Source organism: Lepidochelys olivacea, assembly GCF_965140295.1.
Source record: "Lepidochelys olivacea isolate rLepOli2 genome assembly, chromosome: 24".
NCBI lineage: Eukaryota > Metazoa > Chordata > Testudines > Cheloniidae > Lepidochelys > Lepidochelys olivacea.
Window position 1 is genome coordinate 3914330 of NC_140434.1, and position 18835 is coordinate 3933164.

Below are 18835 nucleotides of genomic sequence, written 5' to 3' on the forward strand. Positions count from 1 at the left end.
GGACAGCTGCCCCAGGGCTGGGCAATGCAGAAGCAGGACCCCCTTAACCCCCCCCCACACACACCCCAGCCCGCTGGCTCCAAGCGTCATCCTCGGTCGGCACAGCACTTACGGCGCTGGCAGGCGGGGCCGCGGTACCCGGGCGTGCAGCTGCAGCTCCCGTCCTCCGAGGAGCAGGCAGCTCCGTTCTTGCAGACGCAAGGCTGGCTGCAGTTCCGCCCCCAGAAGCCGTCGTCACAGACCAGGTTGCAGTGGGGCCCTGGGGTGGCAAGGAAAGGAACAGGGTGCTCTTAGTGGGGACCCCTCCTCACCAGGCAGCTGGGGAGGGGGGGCAGACAGGTCCCAGCGCCAACCCAGTCACCTGCGTGGAGAAATAAAACTTCTCGCATCCCAGGTGGTCAGGGATGCCAGTGTCACTGTCCACAGCTTCCCTGTCGGTCGAGTGAGTCACCGCACAGCTCCCTGCAGGCCCTACGGTCTCCCAGCCCAGCGTCTCCCAGCCCAGCGCTGACCCAGAAACTTCCCTCTTTGAGGCTGCGCTCCCATCACTCAGACTGCAGTTAGCTCCTTATAACTCCGGCGCAGCCCCTGACTCGAGTCTCGTCCACACACACACGAACCCTTCATGCCAGTGAGGGCAGGTTCTTAAGTTGAACTGGCCGGCCCGTCAGCTGGCACCAGCTGGCATGGCTCGAGTCCTGCTATTCCCCCAAAGCTTGCCGGAATTCCCGCTGGGCCACGCGTCCCTGCCATCTGGCTGCGAAGGAAACCTCGCGAACCTGAGCCAAGTGTAACCTGTAGGGAGGAGGGCTCGGAGAGGTGTGAACTGCCCTCCTTCCCCTCAGGGAGGAGTTCTTGCCGGGCAGTTTGCTAAGACCGGAGCAGGAGCCAGTCTGGCTCTCTTTGGTGCCCTGCGGGGGCGGCGATCGGGCAAGCACCATCACTTTATTTCGACCTCGGTCCAGGAGGTGCCCCACTGAGTCCAGCCACGCCCCCCTAAAGGGGAACGGACCTCACACCGATATATCCTGGACCTCTGCACAATTCACTGTGAGCTGTGCCTCCTTCAGGCGTGTCAAGTCCTGTGGGAGGAGCTTATGTTGTGGGTGGAGCCTGGAAGAGTACCGCCCCCTTCCTTCTCTGAACTAGCCATGCTCATAAGAGCTGTGTGTTGAGCTGGCAGGGATGCCAAGGGGCTCCCTGGATGCCATCATGGACAGAGACAGAGTCCTCCCGTCCCCTCCCCAGATCCCTGCCTCCCACCGGGCCCCCTCACCTGTCCATCCCGGCAGGCAGTGGCAATGTCCCGTGACGGGGGAGCAGCCGTCCGCGTGGCTGCAGTCACAGAGACTGCTGCAGCCGGGTCCGTAGGCACCGTTCTGTTAGCGAGAGGGGGATGCAACCGGAGTCAGTGGCACTGGGATGGGATTGGGGTGGGTGATTTTAACCCAGAGCCCTTCCTGGTCCCGTCCCACTGGGGCATGGGTCCAACCCCACCACAACCCTCCCCGGTCTGACCTCCACCCCCGCCCTGCTGGTGCACACAATCTAACCCATTCCCACTCCGCCCCGCCGGTGCCCACGGTCTAACCCTAGCCTCCCCTGCTCCACAAAAAGCACATGGTCTAATCCATAACCCCACTCCCAAACCAGCCCCCTCTCCATCGCCATTAAATCACCCAGCCCCTTTCCCAGGCTGGGCCCGCAAGTGACTTTCCCAATCAATTTGTTAGCCCATGGTTGCAATTATTTTGTCCAGTGGGACAATCACAGACAGCCGAGATCCCGGCTCACGTGCGGGCACCGAGTGGGCAGCGGGCACCGTTAGAAGCACCCGGCATCCCATCTTGCCAGCCGCTGGCTGGACCTTGCTCTGCACGGGGTGCATGGCAGCACCTGGGGGGTGGCCCAGGGCTTGATGCAAAGATCATGGAAATGGGCAGCAATGGACGTAGGATCAGGTCCTTCCATGTCAGCTGGGACGGCCATAAAGGGCGCAGAGGCTCCCGGGAGCGGGAAGCGGCTGGTCCAAGGGGGTGGGAACATACCGCGCATGGCTCCTGGCACCTGCTGCCATGCCAGCCAGCACCGCAGGAGCACAGCCCGCTGACAGGGCTGCAGGCGGCACCGTTGGCGCACCGGCAGGTCTCGTTGCACCCAAGACCCCAGGTGCCGGCGGGGCAAGGGCTGGAACAATCCCCTCCGTGCCAACCTGCAGAGGGGAGGAGAAGGGCGGAGAGGTTGGCAGGCGGATCGACGGGAACTTGGAATCGGAGCGCTTGGGAAATGCAGGCAGCTCAACGGGTGGAGACGTAAGGCAGCATGGGGGCAATGCCGTGCCCAGTCAATAGCCCCTATGGGGGCTATATTGTCCCACAGCCAGATGTGTCCAGGTATTAGAGGAGAGCGAAGGAACCTGGAAGGAACCTGCTCTCAGCCATGGCTCCAGCCTGAGGGTGTCTGGCACCACTCACATCTGGGCGCCCCACCTCGCGGCTGGGTGCCGTGGCTCCGGCGGGGTCTCCAGGCTGTGTGGACCACACCCGCTGGAAGAGGTCGCCCGTGGAAGGAGTGGCCTGGGTCGTCCCGCCAGACCCCGAGCCTGGCAGAGGGTTCATGCCGGGAGTTAAGCCAGGGGAGGGGTAACCTGGGCTGGTTCCAGCCGGCCCCCGCCCACATCCAGAGCCAGGGAGCCGGGGCGGAGAGGGATATTCACAAGGCCTTTCCCGAGTGAACTTAAAAGGGCTCCCACAGCCCTTGCAGAGAACGGTCTCCCACCTCCCAGCCCTGTCTGGGGGCACAGCTAGAGCCCCCCGGGGGTGGGGGGAGGGGAGCCGGGGCCGTGCCTTCCGTCGTGAGCAATCCCAGGGGCTCCCGCCTGCACCCTACCTTCTTTGCAGACGCAGGTGCCATCAATGGGGGAGCAGGCAAAGGCGTTCTTGCAGGTGCAGTGCATGGAGCAGTTCACCCCGTAGGTGTCGGCTGGGCAGTAGCTGGAGCAATGCTCCCCCTGCAAACACAAGGAGACAGTGAGGGGGCGGGGGGCAGCGTCCAGATCTCCCCCCCAGAGGCGAGTAGCCGTAATATTTTGTGTTGCTTCAAAGACAACCGCCTAAGCATCACAAAGTTATCCCTGCTCTAATCACTAACCCCCCCCCACCCCCAGGGTCCGGAATAGAACCCAGCAGGAGTCCTGACACCCAGTCCTCTGCTCTAACCACTAGACAACTCGCCCTCTCGCAACCCCCATAATTACCAAGACATTAACCGCCTTGTTTCCCGGTGTCTCGGCAGTCTGGGCCCCCGACTCACCGTGTACCCTGGGGCACAGTGGCAGAGCCCCGTGGTGCCATCACACGTCCCTCCGTTCAGACAGAGGCAGGGCTCCTGGCAGTTGGCCCCGTAGTATCCGTGGGGGCAGGTCTCGTTGCAGTGAAGGCCCGCCCAGCCCGGTTTGCAGGTGCATTCTCCGCTCATGGGGTGGCAGCTGGGCCCCGGGGGGAGAGAGAAACGCGTGCCCATCAGAACGCCCCCGCGAAGCAGCTGGGGCGGGTTTGTGCCAATCCTGCAGGGCTGGCCCTTTCCCTGAGAGCTGCATTGCCACCGTGTCAAGGGGTTGCGGGTGTCCCAAGCCGGACACCCCATGCGTGCGCCCACTGGGTGGCTCCTGGGTAGAGCACGCATGTTCTGAATCCGGGCCCTTTGCACCCCCAGAGCCTGGATCCCGGGGGTGATTCCCCTGCCCCGCTGCTCCTGCAGATGGGAATCCTGCATTCCAGCACTGGGGGGCATTGGCAGGATGGTGCCATGTTATTCCCCTTATGCCCCGCAGAGGGCAGCAAACCCACAGGACTGGAAATAGGGACGGTATTCCCCCTCCCCTGTACACTATTAACCCCTAAGGCGCTGGCATGTTCCAGGCGCCCGCATGCATGAGCGGCTGGAGCGAGGGCCCGCTCAGGTGGCTGCCGGCGGAGTCCCTCCCCGCCCCTACCTTTGGCTGTGCTGGGGGCTGCAGAGGCAGGGCAGGTGGCAGGCCAAGCCGTAGAGGCCGTCCAGACACTTGCGCTCCTCGCAGCGCGTCCCGAGGAAGCCGGCCTCACACAGGCAAGCCCCGTTGATATGGAAGCAGCGGCCCCCGTTGGCACAGTCGCATGGCTGGCCGCAGTCCTGGCCGTATTTGCCGATGGGGCACTCCTCCCGGCACCTGTTCGGGAACGGGCGGGAGGGAGGGGGGAGAGAAGGACATGCCCCCATGGTCAGACCCAGGGCAAGTCCAACGCCAAGGAGAGGAGAGCCAGCCGGTGCTGGGGTGAGCAGACAGGGGTCGCTGTCCCTGTGCAGGCTGGTATCTCTCATCTGCTCAATCCGGGTGTCCCCTGTAGGCTGAGGCCACCAAACTCATTCCATGCAAGACCCTGGAAAATGTTGAGGACCCTCCCACCAGCTGCTCTGCAGGGCGCTCCCAGCATGGGGCCTGCTGCACAAGGAAGCTATTCCCCTATCTGCCTCTTGGAGGCGCCCGGGGAGGACACCCTGAACAGCCTTTCAGGCGGCAGCTGGCCATCTTAGCCGGTTGTGTCTCATTGCTCAGCGGCTGGATTTAACCTACAGGGGCCATGTCTGCACCAGGGGTGGGCGCACCACGGTCGCTGCATTGGCGCACACTCCTCGTGCGGGCCAGCTGCACCAGGGTAAACCCTGGCTCACACGTGGGCTGCAAGGGGCTTGCGCTGGTGCAAAAATCCCCAGGCCCAAGACTGTGAATGAAGCCTTCAGTGCAAGCCCAGAGCAGGGCAGGGATGGGGTTCTACCAGCCAGGCCTGGCTGTTTATTTAGGCAATAACAACACGACTGTCCTAAAGTGCCGCTCAGCGGAGGGGCTCAAAGCCTTTGCCAAAGGATCATCATTTTAAAAATGGGGAAACTGAGGCACAAGTGCTTTGCCCAGGGTCACACATTAAGTCTATGGGAGAGTCCTGGCTCTGACCACTAGACCCCATTCCTTTCCTGAGCAGGGAATAGAACCCAGAAGTTCTGATTCCTAGTCCCCCTTGCTCTGATAGACCACATCCCCTCCCAGTACTAGGGAAAGAACCCAGGATCCTGGATTCCCACTCGCTTAATCTAACCTCTAGATCACAAGACTTCTTTCAGTTAAAACACCAACAAAACCCTTTCCTAGGGATCCATGTAGTGCTGGTCACTCCTGTTTGATTCTGGGTTTATTTTTTCCTCTCCATTGTTTGGAACACCAGCTTAAAAGCTGGAAAAACCCCTTGTTTCCTTCTCCTTTCCATGTGGGAAACTCCGACTGATTTCCCTCCTCACCCTGGCCCAGCTGCTATTTACTTCCCTGCAGCACAGCTGGGGAGATCATCCCTCACCCCAGCGTTGAACTGGCGCTCCCCCAGCTGGCAGGGCACCTCCTGTGCCGTAAGCCAGCCAAAAATCAGCACAGCCAGGCAGTCAACATATTGCTTGGAGTATTATATGCAGGCATTACGGTAACAGTGGCCATTCATGTGGTGCATTACATTATGAGCATTACGGTAGCAGTAAGCACTGTATATACACTTAGCAAAAGACAGTCCCTGTCCCAAACAGCTTCCTTCTCAATAGACAGGACAAAGGGTGGGAGGGGAAACCGAGGCACAGAGAGGGGTGAGGACATGCCAAAGTCACATGGCAGAGCTGGGGATAAAATCAGAAGCCTCATTCTCAGTAAGGCCCTTTACACCACGCTGGCAGCGCAAAACAGCCTTAAAGCGGGGGAAATTTCAGTGACAAGCATTTTAAGGCCCCTTTACATGGGCAGAGCCGCATAAAGGGGCCCTGGCGTAACTGAGAAGGAGGGTCCAGGTCTCCTAAGTCCCAATCCAGTGCTCGATCCATCAGTCCACACTGCTTTTAGGGGACTGCAAAGTGCTAGGATGGCACGCACTCCAGCTTGTAACCCCGCCCCATGCACACACGTTAACACAAGAGTGTGCAAGTCCAGGAGCCAGTGCGTGGGTGGGTTGACATGGAAGGGTGTGAGGGACAGGGCGTTGGCGCATGTGCGTGTTTGAAAGCCCCTGAGGGAGGCTGCGCGGGACAGGGACAGAGGGGAGTACGCATTCCCCGCTATGAGGGAAGTGGATGTCAAGTGGCCGCAGTGAGGAGTCCGGGGCACAGACAGGAGCAAAGTAGTGAGGGGCCCGCCCCACTCCAAGCTCACCTGTAATTCGGGCACCGAGCCTGTGTGAGGGTGAGGCCTTATCTACACTTAAAAACTTCGCTGCTTTAACTAGATCAGTACAGTTAACCAGGTACAACACTCCCAATATGGATGCAATTACATCAGCATGAAGGTGTTTATACTGATAAAGCTTACTCTGGTTTGGGAATTAAAATAAGCTATTCTAGGGTAAGGCATCTTTACACTGGTATAACTAAGTCCATAGTAGTAGCACTGTTTTGGCAAAAAACCCACAACCCACCTTGCTAATTGACTTCAGACTATGCAAAAGGGACCCCTGTGATCGTCCAGTCCAACACCCTGCGTAGCACAAGCCAGAGAACTCCTGTGTGAACTCCAGCCAATCTAGATTTAACAGCCGCCCGGGATGGAGAATCCCCGCACAGCCCTCGGTAAATTATACCAGTAAAAATGTGAAGAAGCGTAGCAGGTGTGCGCACGAGGGTTTGTCTACACAAAGAAATTCTGCAATAGCTCTCTGTGTGGACACTCTGTTCCGGAATAAGAGTGCCTTTTAAAATCGACCTAAAGCTGCTAAATTCAACCTAACCCCGTAGCGTAGACCAGGCCTGAGTTGGCTTGATCCACTTTGGAAACGGATTAAGTTCAGCTGGAAAAATCATTCTTACACCTGGTCTACACTTAAAAGTTAGGTCAACATAGCTACACCGCTCAGGGGTGTGCAAAATTCACCCCCCCGACCGCTGTAGTTAAATTGACCTCACTCCGGGTGTAGACACACCTAGATCAATGGAAGATTCATCTGATGGCCCAGCTACCGCCGCTTGGAGAAGTGGACCGACTACAGGGATTGCTGCAGGAAGTGTCTACACTTGGGCGCTGAACAGCGCAGCTCTGTCGCTCTGCGCCCTGAGTGGACACATGGCCTCACTTTGAGGCGGTCGAAAATTTTGCGTCTAAGCAGCTTTGTCAGAAAACGCCTCTTTGACAAAACCCATTGCTTTCACCAAATCGTGTCAATGTCAACAACATTTTGTAAAACAAACTGGAAAAATTATTTTGAAAACGCTGAAGTGTCCCATTTTGACATTTCTGGGACGGAAAGTTTTGATTTTTCATATTGGAATGACCTTTCCTTTCCAAAGGTGCTTTATTTGATATGACTTATTTTATGCACAAAATAAAAAATGGTCAAAACGTTTGTGTTGAATTTCGTTTCGCAAAAAAAATGTCGAAATGTTGGCTTCTTATCCCAATTTCAGGTGCTTTTTTGTTACAACCTTGACATGTTTTTACAGGATGAAAAATCAGTTTGCCAAGCAGCTCTACTCTTAATCCAGAATAAAAGTGTCCACACAGGGAATTACTCCAGAATAGCTACAGATAACACTTTAAATTCCTGCCCTAACTTAATCCAGATTAACTCCCCTGTGTAGACAAACCCGGAAAATGTGTGTGATTCACAGAGGGGCGGCTTGTGACTGAGGTTTCTAGCTAGGCTTCACCAACTGAGGAATCTCCCTCTAAGCCATGCCAGTTGCTAGCCCCCGACAGGGACGTGGTTCTTTCCATGGCACGGCCCCCACCCCAGCGCTGCAGGGAGTCGCTCTGCCAGACCCCACTCACCGCTCTCCGGTGTAGCCCAGCGCGCACTGGCAACGCCCGGTGACTGGGTCGCACAGCCCGTTGTTGTGGCATTGGCACCCCCCCAGGCAGCCTGAGCCGTACCACCCCTGGGGGCACGGGACGGAGCAGATGGCGCCCTGCAGACAACGGAACAGCAGCGTCAGGGAAATGCCCTCTCTGGGAAAGCCAGGGGACGGGGTGGGATGCTCGCAGCATGGAGCCTGATCTCCCCCGTCCCCTGCAAATTGAAGGGATGGTCCCTGCTCAGTGCCCCCCAGACCACCCCACGCCTGAATGCGGCCACGGGTCAGCAGCACGTGTGGGAGCGGGAAAGGCTCACAGCCCATTTCTCGCCCTGCTGGGGGCATCTCGCAGCCCCGAGGAGGCTGAATGGAGAGCGAGGCTCATGCCGCCAGGGCCGGATCATCCGGAGACCCCACGGCAACATGACTTTGCCGGAGGCAGCTCCACCTCACGCCGATGCACAGAGCCAGCTCAAGGCCCACTCCAGGCCAGCCGGGTCCCATGGGTGTGAGGGCCGGGGCACAGGTGGGGCAGGACCCCTCTGCCCCCAGTTTGTCCCAGCCTGATCCTTTGCTCTCCAGAGGCTGGATGGGCCTGGGTTTGAATCCCCCCCACCCCAAATACGTACCATCCATCCTGGAGGACAGACACAGCGGGTGGTGTTTGGGGGGTGGCAGATGCCCCCGTTCTGGCAGGGGCAGTGAGCCGGGCAACGCAGCCCGTCCGAGCCATTGAGGCACAGGAGCTCGCAGCTGGAAGGACAGGGAGAAAGGGGTGAGGGAGGACAGACCCAGAGTCTTCTCTCTCTCGCCAGAGGCTAAAGAAATCCCACCCTATGGCTGGGTCGGAACCGGCGCCCCCCAGAGAGGAAAGACCCCCTGATCCCATTCCCACCCTCCCACTGCCGAGGCCAGACAACCATTCCCCGCACTCACTAGGCGCCTGTGAATCCTGGCTGGCACAGACATGCCCCGGTCTCTCGATGGCACTTGGCCCCGTTCTTGCAGGGGCAATCCAGCTGGCAGCCCTCCCCGTAGGTGCGTGGGTCACAGGGGACTTTGCACACGGGATCCTTGTATCCGGGCGAGCAGACACAGGCTCCAGTGAAGGGGTCACAAGCTCCCCCATCGCCGCACTGGCAAGGGTTCTCGCAGCGGGGCCCCCAGGACCGGGCATCACACACTGGAAGAAGGAAGGGACAGTTGTAGCGTTGACAACCCCTTTGCCCTTCTGCAGACAATCTCTAAGCACATCCTAGACCCTGGTGAATGAAGCCCTGCAATAGCCCTGGGAAGAAGGGTCAGAGTTTCAGCCCCATTTTACAGGGAGGGAAACTGAGGCACATAGATGGGACATGCCATCCCAAGAGCCAGAAATAGAGCTCAGGAGTCCTGGCTTCCTGTCGCCTGCTCTAAGCACTCTACCCACCCCCCCCATCAGAGCTGGGAATAGAACCCAGGAGTCCCGATTCCCAGGCCCTGCTATTCTAACCACTAGCTCCCCTCCCAGAGCTGGGAACAGAATCCAGGCGTCCTGACTCCCAGTCCTGCCCACTCTCACCCATTAGACCCTGCTGCTTTCCATTAAACATATTGCTCAGTTAATGAGGGCTTAATCGTTATTGCGTCTTTCAAACCATTTCCTAGTTATTTTGTCCGGAAGCTGCCACATGGAAAAATTTGCTTGATTGTTTTAAGTGGTGGCATTATTCAGCAGGAGACAAAGGGCGGTCACTCGGGTTAAGGGGAGGGAATTTAACCAGGGATGGTTTACTCTGAATCCAGGGAAATCTTCCTAAGGAAGACGGATCAGAACAGTCTTGCCAAGGGGTGGGGTGAGACCCCCATGCTTCAGATTTCAAGATTATCTGCCACCAAGTCTAACTGGACAAGCCCTTGGGATCATTTCAGACCCCTGGCGATTTTGGGGGGCACCCAACACAAGACCCCTTAAAGCTACCTGACCACCAGAGGGCGCGGGGCCCTTTCCCCAGATCCAGCCGCTTTTAAAGGCATTACAAGTTGAGTCTCCTACCCCCCACAAAAAAGCTAGGTGCTTTCTAAACTCTTGGGCATCAGCTGTTAGCAAAAGGCCCCTGGTCCTGCGCCCCCTCCAATTCCCCCTGATGCAGGGGCTCGGGGGCTGCTGTTTGGGAAGAGTGGCATGAATAGCTGGAAAGAAAGCAAGCCATGGCAGACAGAGAAAGGGATGCAGCGACTCAGTGGGGGTTTTGCCCACAGCTGGATGCCCCTCGCTGAGGGTACCCTGAGCAACCCCCTCCCCTCCCGTCTGGGCCATGGGCTAGGGCCCACTCCCAAGCATTCCCTATGCAGCCAGTGACCCCCAGCTTCCGGGAGCCGCCCCTGGTGCGTGGGAACCCATTGCCTCGGGCCCCTGGGGAAGGACAGGGCGGCTCAGCAGCTGGAGTCTGGGTTTAATTTGGCTGCAGGTGGAGGGGGGAGCGGAGGCCCCACACGCCCTGGGCCCAGACCAGGATGCCAAGGGGCTGAGGAGGGGCCAGGGCTGGCCAGGCGGGATCCTGCCTTAGCACGAATACCTACAGTGCCTGGCTCACGCCAGCACGTGGCATGCTGATGGCTGGCCTTCCCCCTCATGTGTATCCCCTAAATCCTAGCCCACCCACCACCTCCCCCCTCAAAACCCTCTGGTCCCCTCCCCCTCCCTCCGTACCCTTTCCCCCTTCAGCCTCTCCCCCATAACCCCTCCTCGCTTATTCCATAACACCCCAATTCCTCACTCCATCCCCACCCCCCACCACTCTGCCCCTCTCCCTCACACCATAGCTCTCCTCTGCCACTTTCCGCATTGTCAGTCCAAAGCCAGGGCCCACCCCCAGAACCCCACATCGACTAGCGGTCACCCCAGCGCCTGCTGCCTCCGGCCGGCCAGCTCACACTCGCTAATGGTGTCTGCAAGTGACAACTCCCCCACCCTCAAATCACCGGCCAGGCTCCTGGGGGCAGAGCCACCCCCTTCGGCCATAAGGCAATGGCTCCGGTGCGCCAAACCCAGACCGCCGTGGAGGGCCCGGGCCTGTAGTACTCACCGCTGGAGCAGTCTGTGCCCCTCCATCCCTGTTCGCACTGGCACTGGTCGGGAGCCACGCACCTCCCATGGACGCACTCCTTGGTACAACTGGCTGCAGGGAGGGCACCAGGCAGAAGGATTCAGTTGGGCTGCTCCAAGATCTTGTTTTAACAATGTCTAACCTGGCATTTCACCCCCAAATGCTACAGACTGGTATCACCCAGCAATGAAATGCAGCCACCTCTGGGGTGGAATATGGCAGCTGAAAAACAGCACTCAGCAACGTTGCCCAGAGATCACACAGGTAATGCAGCCCCCTGCAGGGTGCTCGGCAATACTGCACAGCTATTGCTCGCCCGGCACTGAGATGCAACCCCCCTGGGTGGGAGACAACCCGGAAGCTGTTTAATAGCCACTCAGCACCAGGGATCACTCACCCGAGTCTCCCTAATCCCTGACCTGGAGCAGGGGACCACACCAGTGAGTTGAATCACAGCGCAACCCACTGCAGGAAAGTGTGGGCACCCCCTCCAGTGACCAGTCCACAGAGGAGCCTTCCACTGCTTCCTCCCAGAGTCAATCACCCCCCCACCCCCGGCTTGGCGGAAGGGATGCAAAGATGATGAAACACAGCAGCAACTTATGGTCTGGTCTGAGTCTGCTGGGGTGAGGGGGTGGGATGAGGGGGGCCGTCTGCGGGGATCAAGGGAAAGTTGCCAGAGGACAGGCAGCCTGGCCTCAATCAGCCCCAGAGCATGCTGGCTTCCCAGCACGGAGCCAGCTGAAAGTGGCCAAGAAGGGTCCCATGGTAGCCAGGTGGCCTGGAGCCATGTGTCTGCAGGAGAGCTGGCAACTAAGCCTGCACATGAAGGGCTAGAAACCCCAGCAGCTTGGAGAGAAATCTGAGAGGGCCGGAAGGATGGGGGAGGATCAAAGAGTGCAAGACAGGACAAACAGCAACGAGCTGTAAAGAATGTGCGTCCCCTGTGGGGTGGGTCCTGGCAGATGGCCACGCTCTTGAATCCATTACAAAGGTGTGATTTCTCAGAGCACAGCGGAGCTGGGATGTGTTTCAGGACACACAGTGGGGAACGAGGGGGCTATGAGAACTGGGCTAAGCAGATAGAAAAATGAACCATGACCCCCATTTCAGAGATGGGGAAACTGAGGCACAGAGCTGGGGGGCAGGGAACATCACCCAGGATCACACAGCAAATCAGTCGCAGAGCTGGAAATAGAACCCAGGAGCCCTGCGCCCTGGTCTGACTACGGGCCACCAGGCAGAATAACCCCACCAGACCCCTTCGATTTCTGCAGAAGCATCGTCTCGCACTGGACTGAGGGACGCAAATGCCACACATTCCGCCCCTGGGGCCCATTAGTGACTGTCAGGGACAGACTTACGGACACAAACATCTGCACTCTCGTAGTAGCCCTGGCAACAGCGGTACCTCTTCCGGTAGTCAATTTTCACTGCCTGCCGGTACGCTGTCTTGTACACAATCCTGTGCAACACAGAATAAAAAGCAGAGTGACCCCCCACATGCAGAACATTTATAGAGAACAAACCACACCTGGGGAACTCACCGCCCCAGGAGTGTGCTAGGGCTCATCCAGAGAACTTACTGCGGTGAGGTCATGTCAGGGTTACTGCCACGTGCTATATATGACACTGACTGATATGGACAGAGTTTGGGTTACCCAGCTACCAGGATAGAATAGGGGTTCATTGGTATCCAATACTGGTGATAACCTTTGGAACTCACTGCCACATGTTCCTAACCAGCAGAGCTAACAGCAACAAGATAATATTGGAGTTAACCTGTGAGACTCCCTGCTTCAGACTGGTTCCAGGTGAGCTCACCGAAATCAGAACGGACTAACCTTAACCTCTGGAACTCACTGCTGCTTGTTAGTAGCAGGGTCAAAACAGTGGAGCTCACTGCTGCTTGTTAGGAATGGGGTCAGCTTGTGGGACCCTGCTGTTGGGGGGCTGTGCTGGGGTAAGCCTGTGGGATTCCCAGAGAACTCTTGGGGACAGCGAGTGATGGCTCAGAGGACGTTTGCCACGTCCCCTAGGCAGAGGGGCACTCCTTACTTGTGCTGGGTGCACGGCTTGAGGAAACTCCAGGTTCCATCACACGAGTCCTTGGAGGCCTGAGCATAGGGGTGAGCGTAGGACTCCTTCGTCGCCGTGGTGAAGCTGCCAGGGGAAAAACAGAGCCACTTTGGTGGCAGCCCAAGGACAACCAAGGGAAATAGCTGATTCAACTCTCCCCATTGTGGCAGGGCCGTGGCTCAGTGACAGGGGCTCTGCACCTCCCATGCAGGACACCTGGGGTCCAGTCCCTCTCCCAGCATCCTCATGGCAGCAGCCAGTGCCTTTGGAGTGGAGGCACAAGGTACCTGCCCTCTTCCTGGGGACAGACTGGAATGAAGTAAGGTCTGCCAACTCCTGGTGCTTTTCATCAAGCCCCAGCTCCCGGAGTCATGAGATTATGGGGGAAACACAGCTTTCATTTTTTTTTAAGGCTATTTCTAGCCATCATGGTTGTGGAGCAAAGCTCGAAATTGTGACCCCTAAAGGCTGAGACACCAGGAGACAAATTATTATTTTAAAAAATCTCATGATATTTACACCACTCATGATTTGGGGGGGGTCCTGACTAATGATTGGGGGTTGGCAACACTGGTACCAGCACCTCGAGAAGCACGAAGGGATCATTACAGCCTGGAGCTTCTCAGGCCCTGGCAAAAGGCTATTTTCCAAGTAGATACAGAGACAGCCTCAGGTTAATAACCACAGCTCTGGGACTGACAGTGTAAATGCTGGTCAGGCCAACCCTGCCGTGTTCCAGATATTACCATGCATTGTCGCTACAGAGTTCTTTACAGACACGGACCCAGCCCTGAACAGGGTCCGGTGGCCAGACACCCTCACAGCTGTAACCAAAGCTGACGGGATCACAAGCAAAAGGGGTTAACATGTTAACTGGTTCCTTGTACTCCCTATCTGACTGTCTCTGTCTCATGTCTTCTATTACGCTCCTTGGGAGAGGGACAGTCTTTTTGTTCTGTGTCTATACAGCACCTAGCACCGGGGGGAGGGGGAGTCCCGATCCCCGACTGGGGCTCCCAAGTGCGACCACAATACAAATAATACATAAGAAGAAGAAAAAGGGCGAGAGAAAGAGATAGAGATGAAAAGAAAAGTGTGAGCAAGGTAAAGCAACAGAGAAAGCAAGCGAGGAAGAAAGGCTCCATTGCAAGGATCAGCGATGAACCCCCACCAAGAGGTCTCGGGGGGCAGAGCGGAAGGCCCAGAACCACACACCCATTTCACCCCGGGGCTCCCCCACTCCTTACCTTTCCCAATAGCTGCAAACATTGGGGTCGCTGGGGTTGAGAGGAGTCGCCAGGTGCATCTGCAGCCCCAGCAGAAGGACCGCGTGCAGCTTCATCCTGGTGAGAGGAGAGAGAAACAAAGAGGAGTTGACAGCGAGGAAGGAAGGATGCACAAGGCTGGCTGGTGCTGTGGCCAGCGCGGATCAAGCTGTAGCATGGATGGGGTCAGTCGGCCACACGGCCCGACTCCTACAGCTTTGCTGTTTACAAGCAGGTGAAGGTTGTTGCCGCAGCCAGCATCTCGTAGCTGCTAACCATCAAGAGGGTCACAGAGGTGGCTGTCCACGCTATGGGATTTGCAATGAGGCCAAAGCAAAAAGCTCTGCTCCTTGAGCTAAAGGACAAACTTTGTTAGCTGGTAGCAGTAGTAGGTTGTTATCCACTCTGTGTTAGCCCTGCAGATGTTGCCAGAAGCTTTGGGAATCATGCAAGGTTGCTCTGCACCCCTGGAAAAGGGGCACATCTTGTTTTATTCAGGCCTGAAACCGAGCCAGAGAAGGACCCAAACCAACGCTGCCGGTCCAAACAGAACAAGCTGTAACCACGTCCACCTGGACAGCCTGGCCGATAGCAAGGATCGAACTCAGAGCTAAGGCGCCAAAAGCACAAGCTTCTACCACTTGGGCTAAAGGGGTAAATCCCCCCATGGTGAGTCAGTAGCAGGCCATTGAAGTTAATGGGGCTGGCCACTAGTTAGAACCTCTTTAACTACAACATTAATTGGATTGCGCATATTGACATGCGATGCCACCCATCCCCTCCTCCAGCTTTGAGGAGTTCAGATCTGGATGTGACCTTTGTGGTCAGCCCGTGTCTGTGCTGAGGGTAAAAATCAAATCCGAGCGTCGCCGAATATTTAACCGACCTGCACGCATGGTCCCCATCACACCAGACCCTCCAAAGTACGTACTGACCCCTCCCTTCTTGCTGCAATGGGATGTTGGACACCTACCAACCTTGACACATATGCCCTAAGTGACTGGTCCAAGATCTCACCCAGGGAATCCATGGCTGATCCGGAAACAGATCCCAGAACCTCAGCCCCGCTGCAGTCCCCTGCTCATTGGGCCATCCTTGTTCCAATGCATTGCGTTCACACCAGGTAGGTTCTCACCATCCTCGCATCCCCTGGTCTCTAAGCCCCATCCTTCCATTCTAGCCAGACTGACAATCCCCAAACCGGGAGGGGAAAGCCGCCGGGGCCGACGAAAGTACAAGGCCAAGCCCATCTCCCCAGTATGACCGGCGTTTTTCTTAGCTGGCTTTTCGTGTGCGACGCCAGCCCCTTCCCCGCCAGGCAGCTGGGAGCTCGGAGCAGGAAGCGCGGTGTGAAAACAGGAAGCAGGTTGTGTCGAGGATGCTTCCCTCCCGCCCCGGCTGATGGCACCTCCACATGGGCAGACAGCAAAGTGCCGCGTCAGCCCGAGACTTTTAAGAACACCACGTCCTGGCTGGAAAGAAAGCAGGCCTGCTCGGTCCGTGCCGTCGGGCCTGAGCTCGCCGTTACATCCCACCCCGCTCAGTCGGACGCCGCTCATTGCCTCTTGCCTTAGGGTCTGTCTACACGGCCGCTGCAGGTGCACTTGGGCAGACGTGCGTGAGCTTGCTCTGTCCGCGCTAGCTTATGAAACTCAGCCCTGTGGGCTTGGCAGTGCGGGCTGGCCACCCAAGTGTGGGCCTCGGGCGGGTCTATTTTTAGCAAGCGAGCTCAATCAAAGCTAGCAGGCGTACAGCTACCTGAGCTGCAATTACTGCTCAAGCTGCTCTATATATACCACCTGGTATGTAGACGCCAAACTCTTTGGGGCAGGAGCTGTTTCATTCTATGCACGTGCAGCAGCCAGGGGTAGCGCAGTCCTGGTTAGAGCTGGGCAAGTCCTGGAGCTTTTGGCTCACTGGCTAGTCCGAACAAGTTTTTTAAAAATTTTGTTTCAGGCGGAGCTGAAATTGGTTTGACATTTTCAGCGAATCAAGAAGCCCGGGGGAAAATAAAATTCACTTTGGGTCACACAAAAAGTTTTGGATCGGGGGTGGGGGGGTCGCAGTGTTAGTCTGGATCTGTGAAAGCGGCGACGATTCTGTGGCCCCTTATAGACTCACAGACGCACTGGAGCGTGAGCTTTCATGAGTGAATACCCACTGCGTTGGACGAAAGCTCACGCTCCAATACGTCTGAGAGTCTATAAGGGGCCCCAGGACTCGTCGCCGCTTTCACAAAAAGTTTTGTTACGATTCGGAGCATTTTCTCCTGGTTTTTTCCCTTCATTTTTTAAAAAATAAAATGAAAGGCATTTGCTGAATGACAAGCTGCTTTGAACCGAAAAAACCCCAGAATGTTGCCTTGCACAAATATTCAGAACGAAAGGTTTGGATTTTTCCAGAACGGCTCTTCTTTTCCCTGACGAAACGATTCGATGAAACAGACGCGAAGTCACAGAATGTTTTGGCGTCGACAAATCTGAGCTTTTCGCGGGAAAAGAGGTCACAGTTGGAACATTTTGCCTCGCTCTGCTCCTGATTTCTGACGGAAACCTCAAGCGCGACTGCAGAACCGCTCCCATCTCCCAGCACAGGAGGGTAAGACACGCAGCTCAGCTGGACAGTCTGCGTTTTGGCCTCATTCCCCTCACACAATTATGAGGCTACCTCACAGCTGTGCTGGGCCTTGATTTGTTATATACGCCGGTGCATCAGGCTGGACTTGGCACAGTGGCAGGTCACACGAAGCCTTGTAGGAGCTGGGCGCAGAACATTCAAAGCACCGGCTCTGCAGCGAAGCAGAGACCCCGCGGGGCATGTGGTGATCTGTGGAGTCAGGACTCCTGGGTTCTATTCCTGGCTCCGTCACCCCAGCAAGTCACGTCCCTCCTCTGTGCCTCAGTTTCCCCCACCTGCACAATGGTGGTAATGCTTGGCTAGCCAAGCAGTCCCGGTGGAGGGTGACATGCTGCGGAAATCCAGCTCCAGGCTTTGGGGCAGTGGGGTCAGGGGGAGAGTTGGGGGCTGGGCTGAGACTCCCAGGTTCAAAGGCAAGGGAAAATGAGTTTGCTGCAGTGGGACAGACAGACTCATGGGGTTCCAAGAGAGCAAAAGAATCATGCATTATAATATATATAATCTTAGAATAATCATCAGCCCTGTTCACACTAGGAGTTCAATGGGGTTTGTAAACCTTAACCAATTGAGCCACATTAGATGTCATTATCCGTATTTTTACAAGTGATCTGGTGATGCGGGAGAACCCAGACGTTTGGTCTCCCAGTGCCTTCCTTCCACCACCAGGACGGCTGCCTCTCCCTAGCAAGGCTGTCTCGGATTGCGTAAGGCAGGGCGATGCTCCTGCATAGGCTGAGATATTCTTTGGCCGGCTGGAGGGCGAGAGACTAGAATAAATCACATAAGCTTTCTAAAAAGAAAAAAAAAAAAGAAAGAAAGCTGGAGTGGGGGCGGGCTCCCAAATCCCCTGATGAGTGTTTGGCTGGCCGTGCAAACACCACACAACTCCGGGCCCATCCGGAGCCCCCAGGGGCAGGCCCGCCCCTGGCTGGAATCTATAATTAGAAAATGATTTGCTTAGATTTTAAATCAAGAAGCCATCTGGCTCTGACAGGCTGAGCTCAGATTTTAAGTCGCAAGGTCCGATAGACACTCAGCCCCTTCCTCGCGGAGCTGGTCTTGCCTGGCCGCAGGAAAAGATGGCTTGGAGAAGAAAGACCTCAGATCGAGCTTGGGAAGGTTACTTCTCTAATTGAGGCCGAGTTAGACAGGAAGGGCTCTATAAACCCTCCTGCTTCAGGGCCTGAGCCGACGTCTCCCTGATAGGGGTCAGGAAGTAAGTTCTTCCATAGCTGCCTCCTGCAAGGTTTCCTCTGAAGCAGCTGGTGCTGGCCAGCATCAGAGACAGAATCCTGGACTAGATGGCTCAGAGCAGTGGTTAGGGAGCCATCCTAGGATTTAGGAGCCATGGGTTCAATTCCCTACACTGATACAGACTCCGTGTGACCTTGGGTGAGTTACTTAGCCACTCTGTGGCTCAGTTTCCCCATCAGGACAATGGGGCTAACAGTACTGCCCTGCCTTCCGGAGGTATTGTGGGGATAAATTAAAGGGTCCAAGGTGCCCAGATAATACGGTGATGAAGGCGGGGGCCACAGAAGCTCCTCCGACAAACCCTGGGTCTGTTCCCACCTCTCTCTGGTTTCTTACTGTACCCAAGTGGCCTCATACTGCCATGCTGAGCTCAGTAGAAAGGGCTATGTGCCGCAGACATTGTGCCCGTGTGCGTAACAATGCCCAGTCGGTGCCTGCCACGATAATGGTTTTGTGCGGTGGGCACCTGTCTGCTAGGAATCGGGCTGAGGCCCTCCAAACTCATTGCACGTAGGCAGCCCTCAGGTGGGGATGCCTTTTAGTGACTGGTATTGGGACCGACGATGACTCCGAGCCAGACAGCGCTCCTCCTGCTGGTGAGCTGGCAGCTGACAACCTTTCCTGTGCTTCCCGATGTAGACCAGCACAACCTCTAGTGTG

At 56.7% G+C, this 18835-nt stretch overlaps 1 protein-coding gene across 2 annotated transcripts in view; it reads right to left on the minus strand.

Annotated features, from left to right (window-relative positions):
- Window positions 1–18835, minus strand: part of PEAR1 (platelet endothelial aggregation receptor 1) — a 56164-nt gene that overhangs the window by 8096 nt on the left and 29233 nt on the right. For both annotated transcript variants that reach the window (XM_084613276.1, XM_084613275.1), the window contains exons 2-14: window positions 14267–14362; window positions 12999–13103; window positions 12305–12405; window positions 10920–11012; window positions 8788–9034; window positions 8481–8604; window positions 7829–7965; window positions 3995–4207; window positions 3313–3487; window positions 2890–3010; window positions 2049–2212; window positions 1277–1379; window positions 113–259 (exon numbers count right to left, since the gene is read on the minus strand). In XM_084613276.1, coding sequence (XP_084469402.1) covers window positions 113–259; window positions 1277–1379; window positions 2049–2212; window positions 2890–3010; window positions 3313–3487; window positions 3995–4207; window positions 7829–7965; window positions 8481–8604; window positions 8788–9034; window positions 10920–11012; window positions 12305–12405; window positions 12999–13103; window positions 14267–14361 — 1825 coding nt within the window. In that variant the 5' untranslated portion in view covers window position 14362. The remainder of the gene's footprint in view (window positions 1–112; window positions 260–1276; window positions 1380–2048; window positions 2213–2889; window positions 3011–3312; window positions 3488–3994; window positions 4208–7828; window positions 7966–8480; window positions 8605–8787; window positions 9035–10919; window positions 11013–12304; window positions 12406–12998; window positions 13104–14266; window positions 14363–18835) is intronic.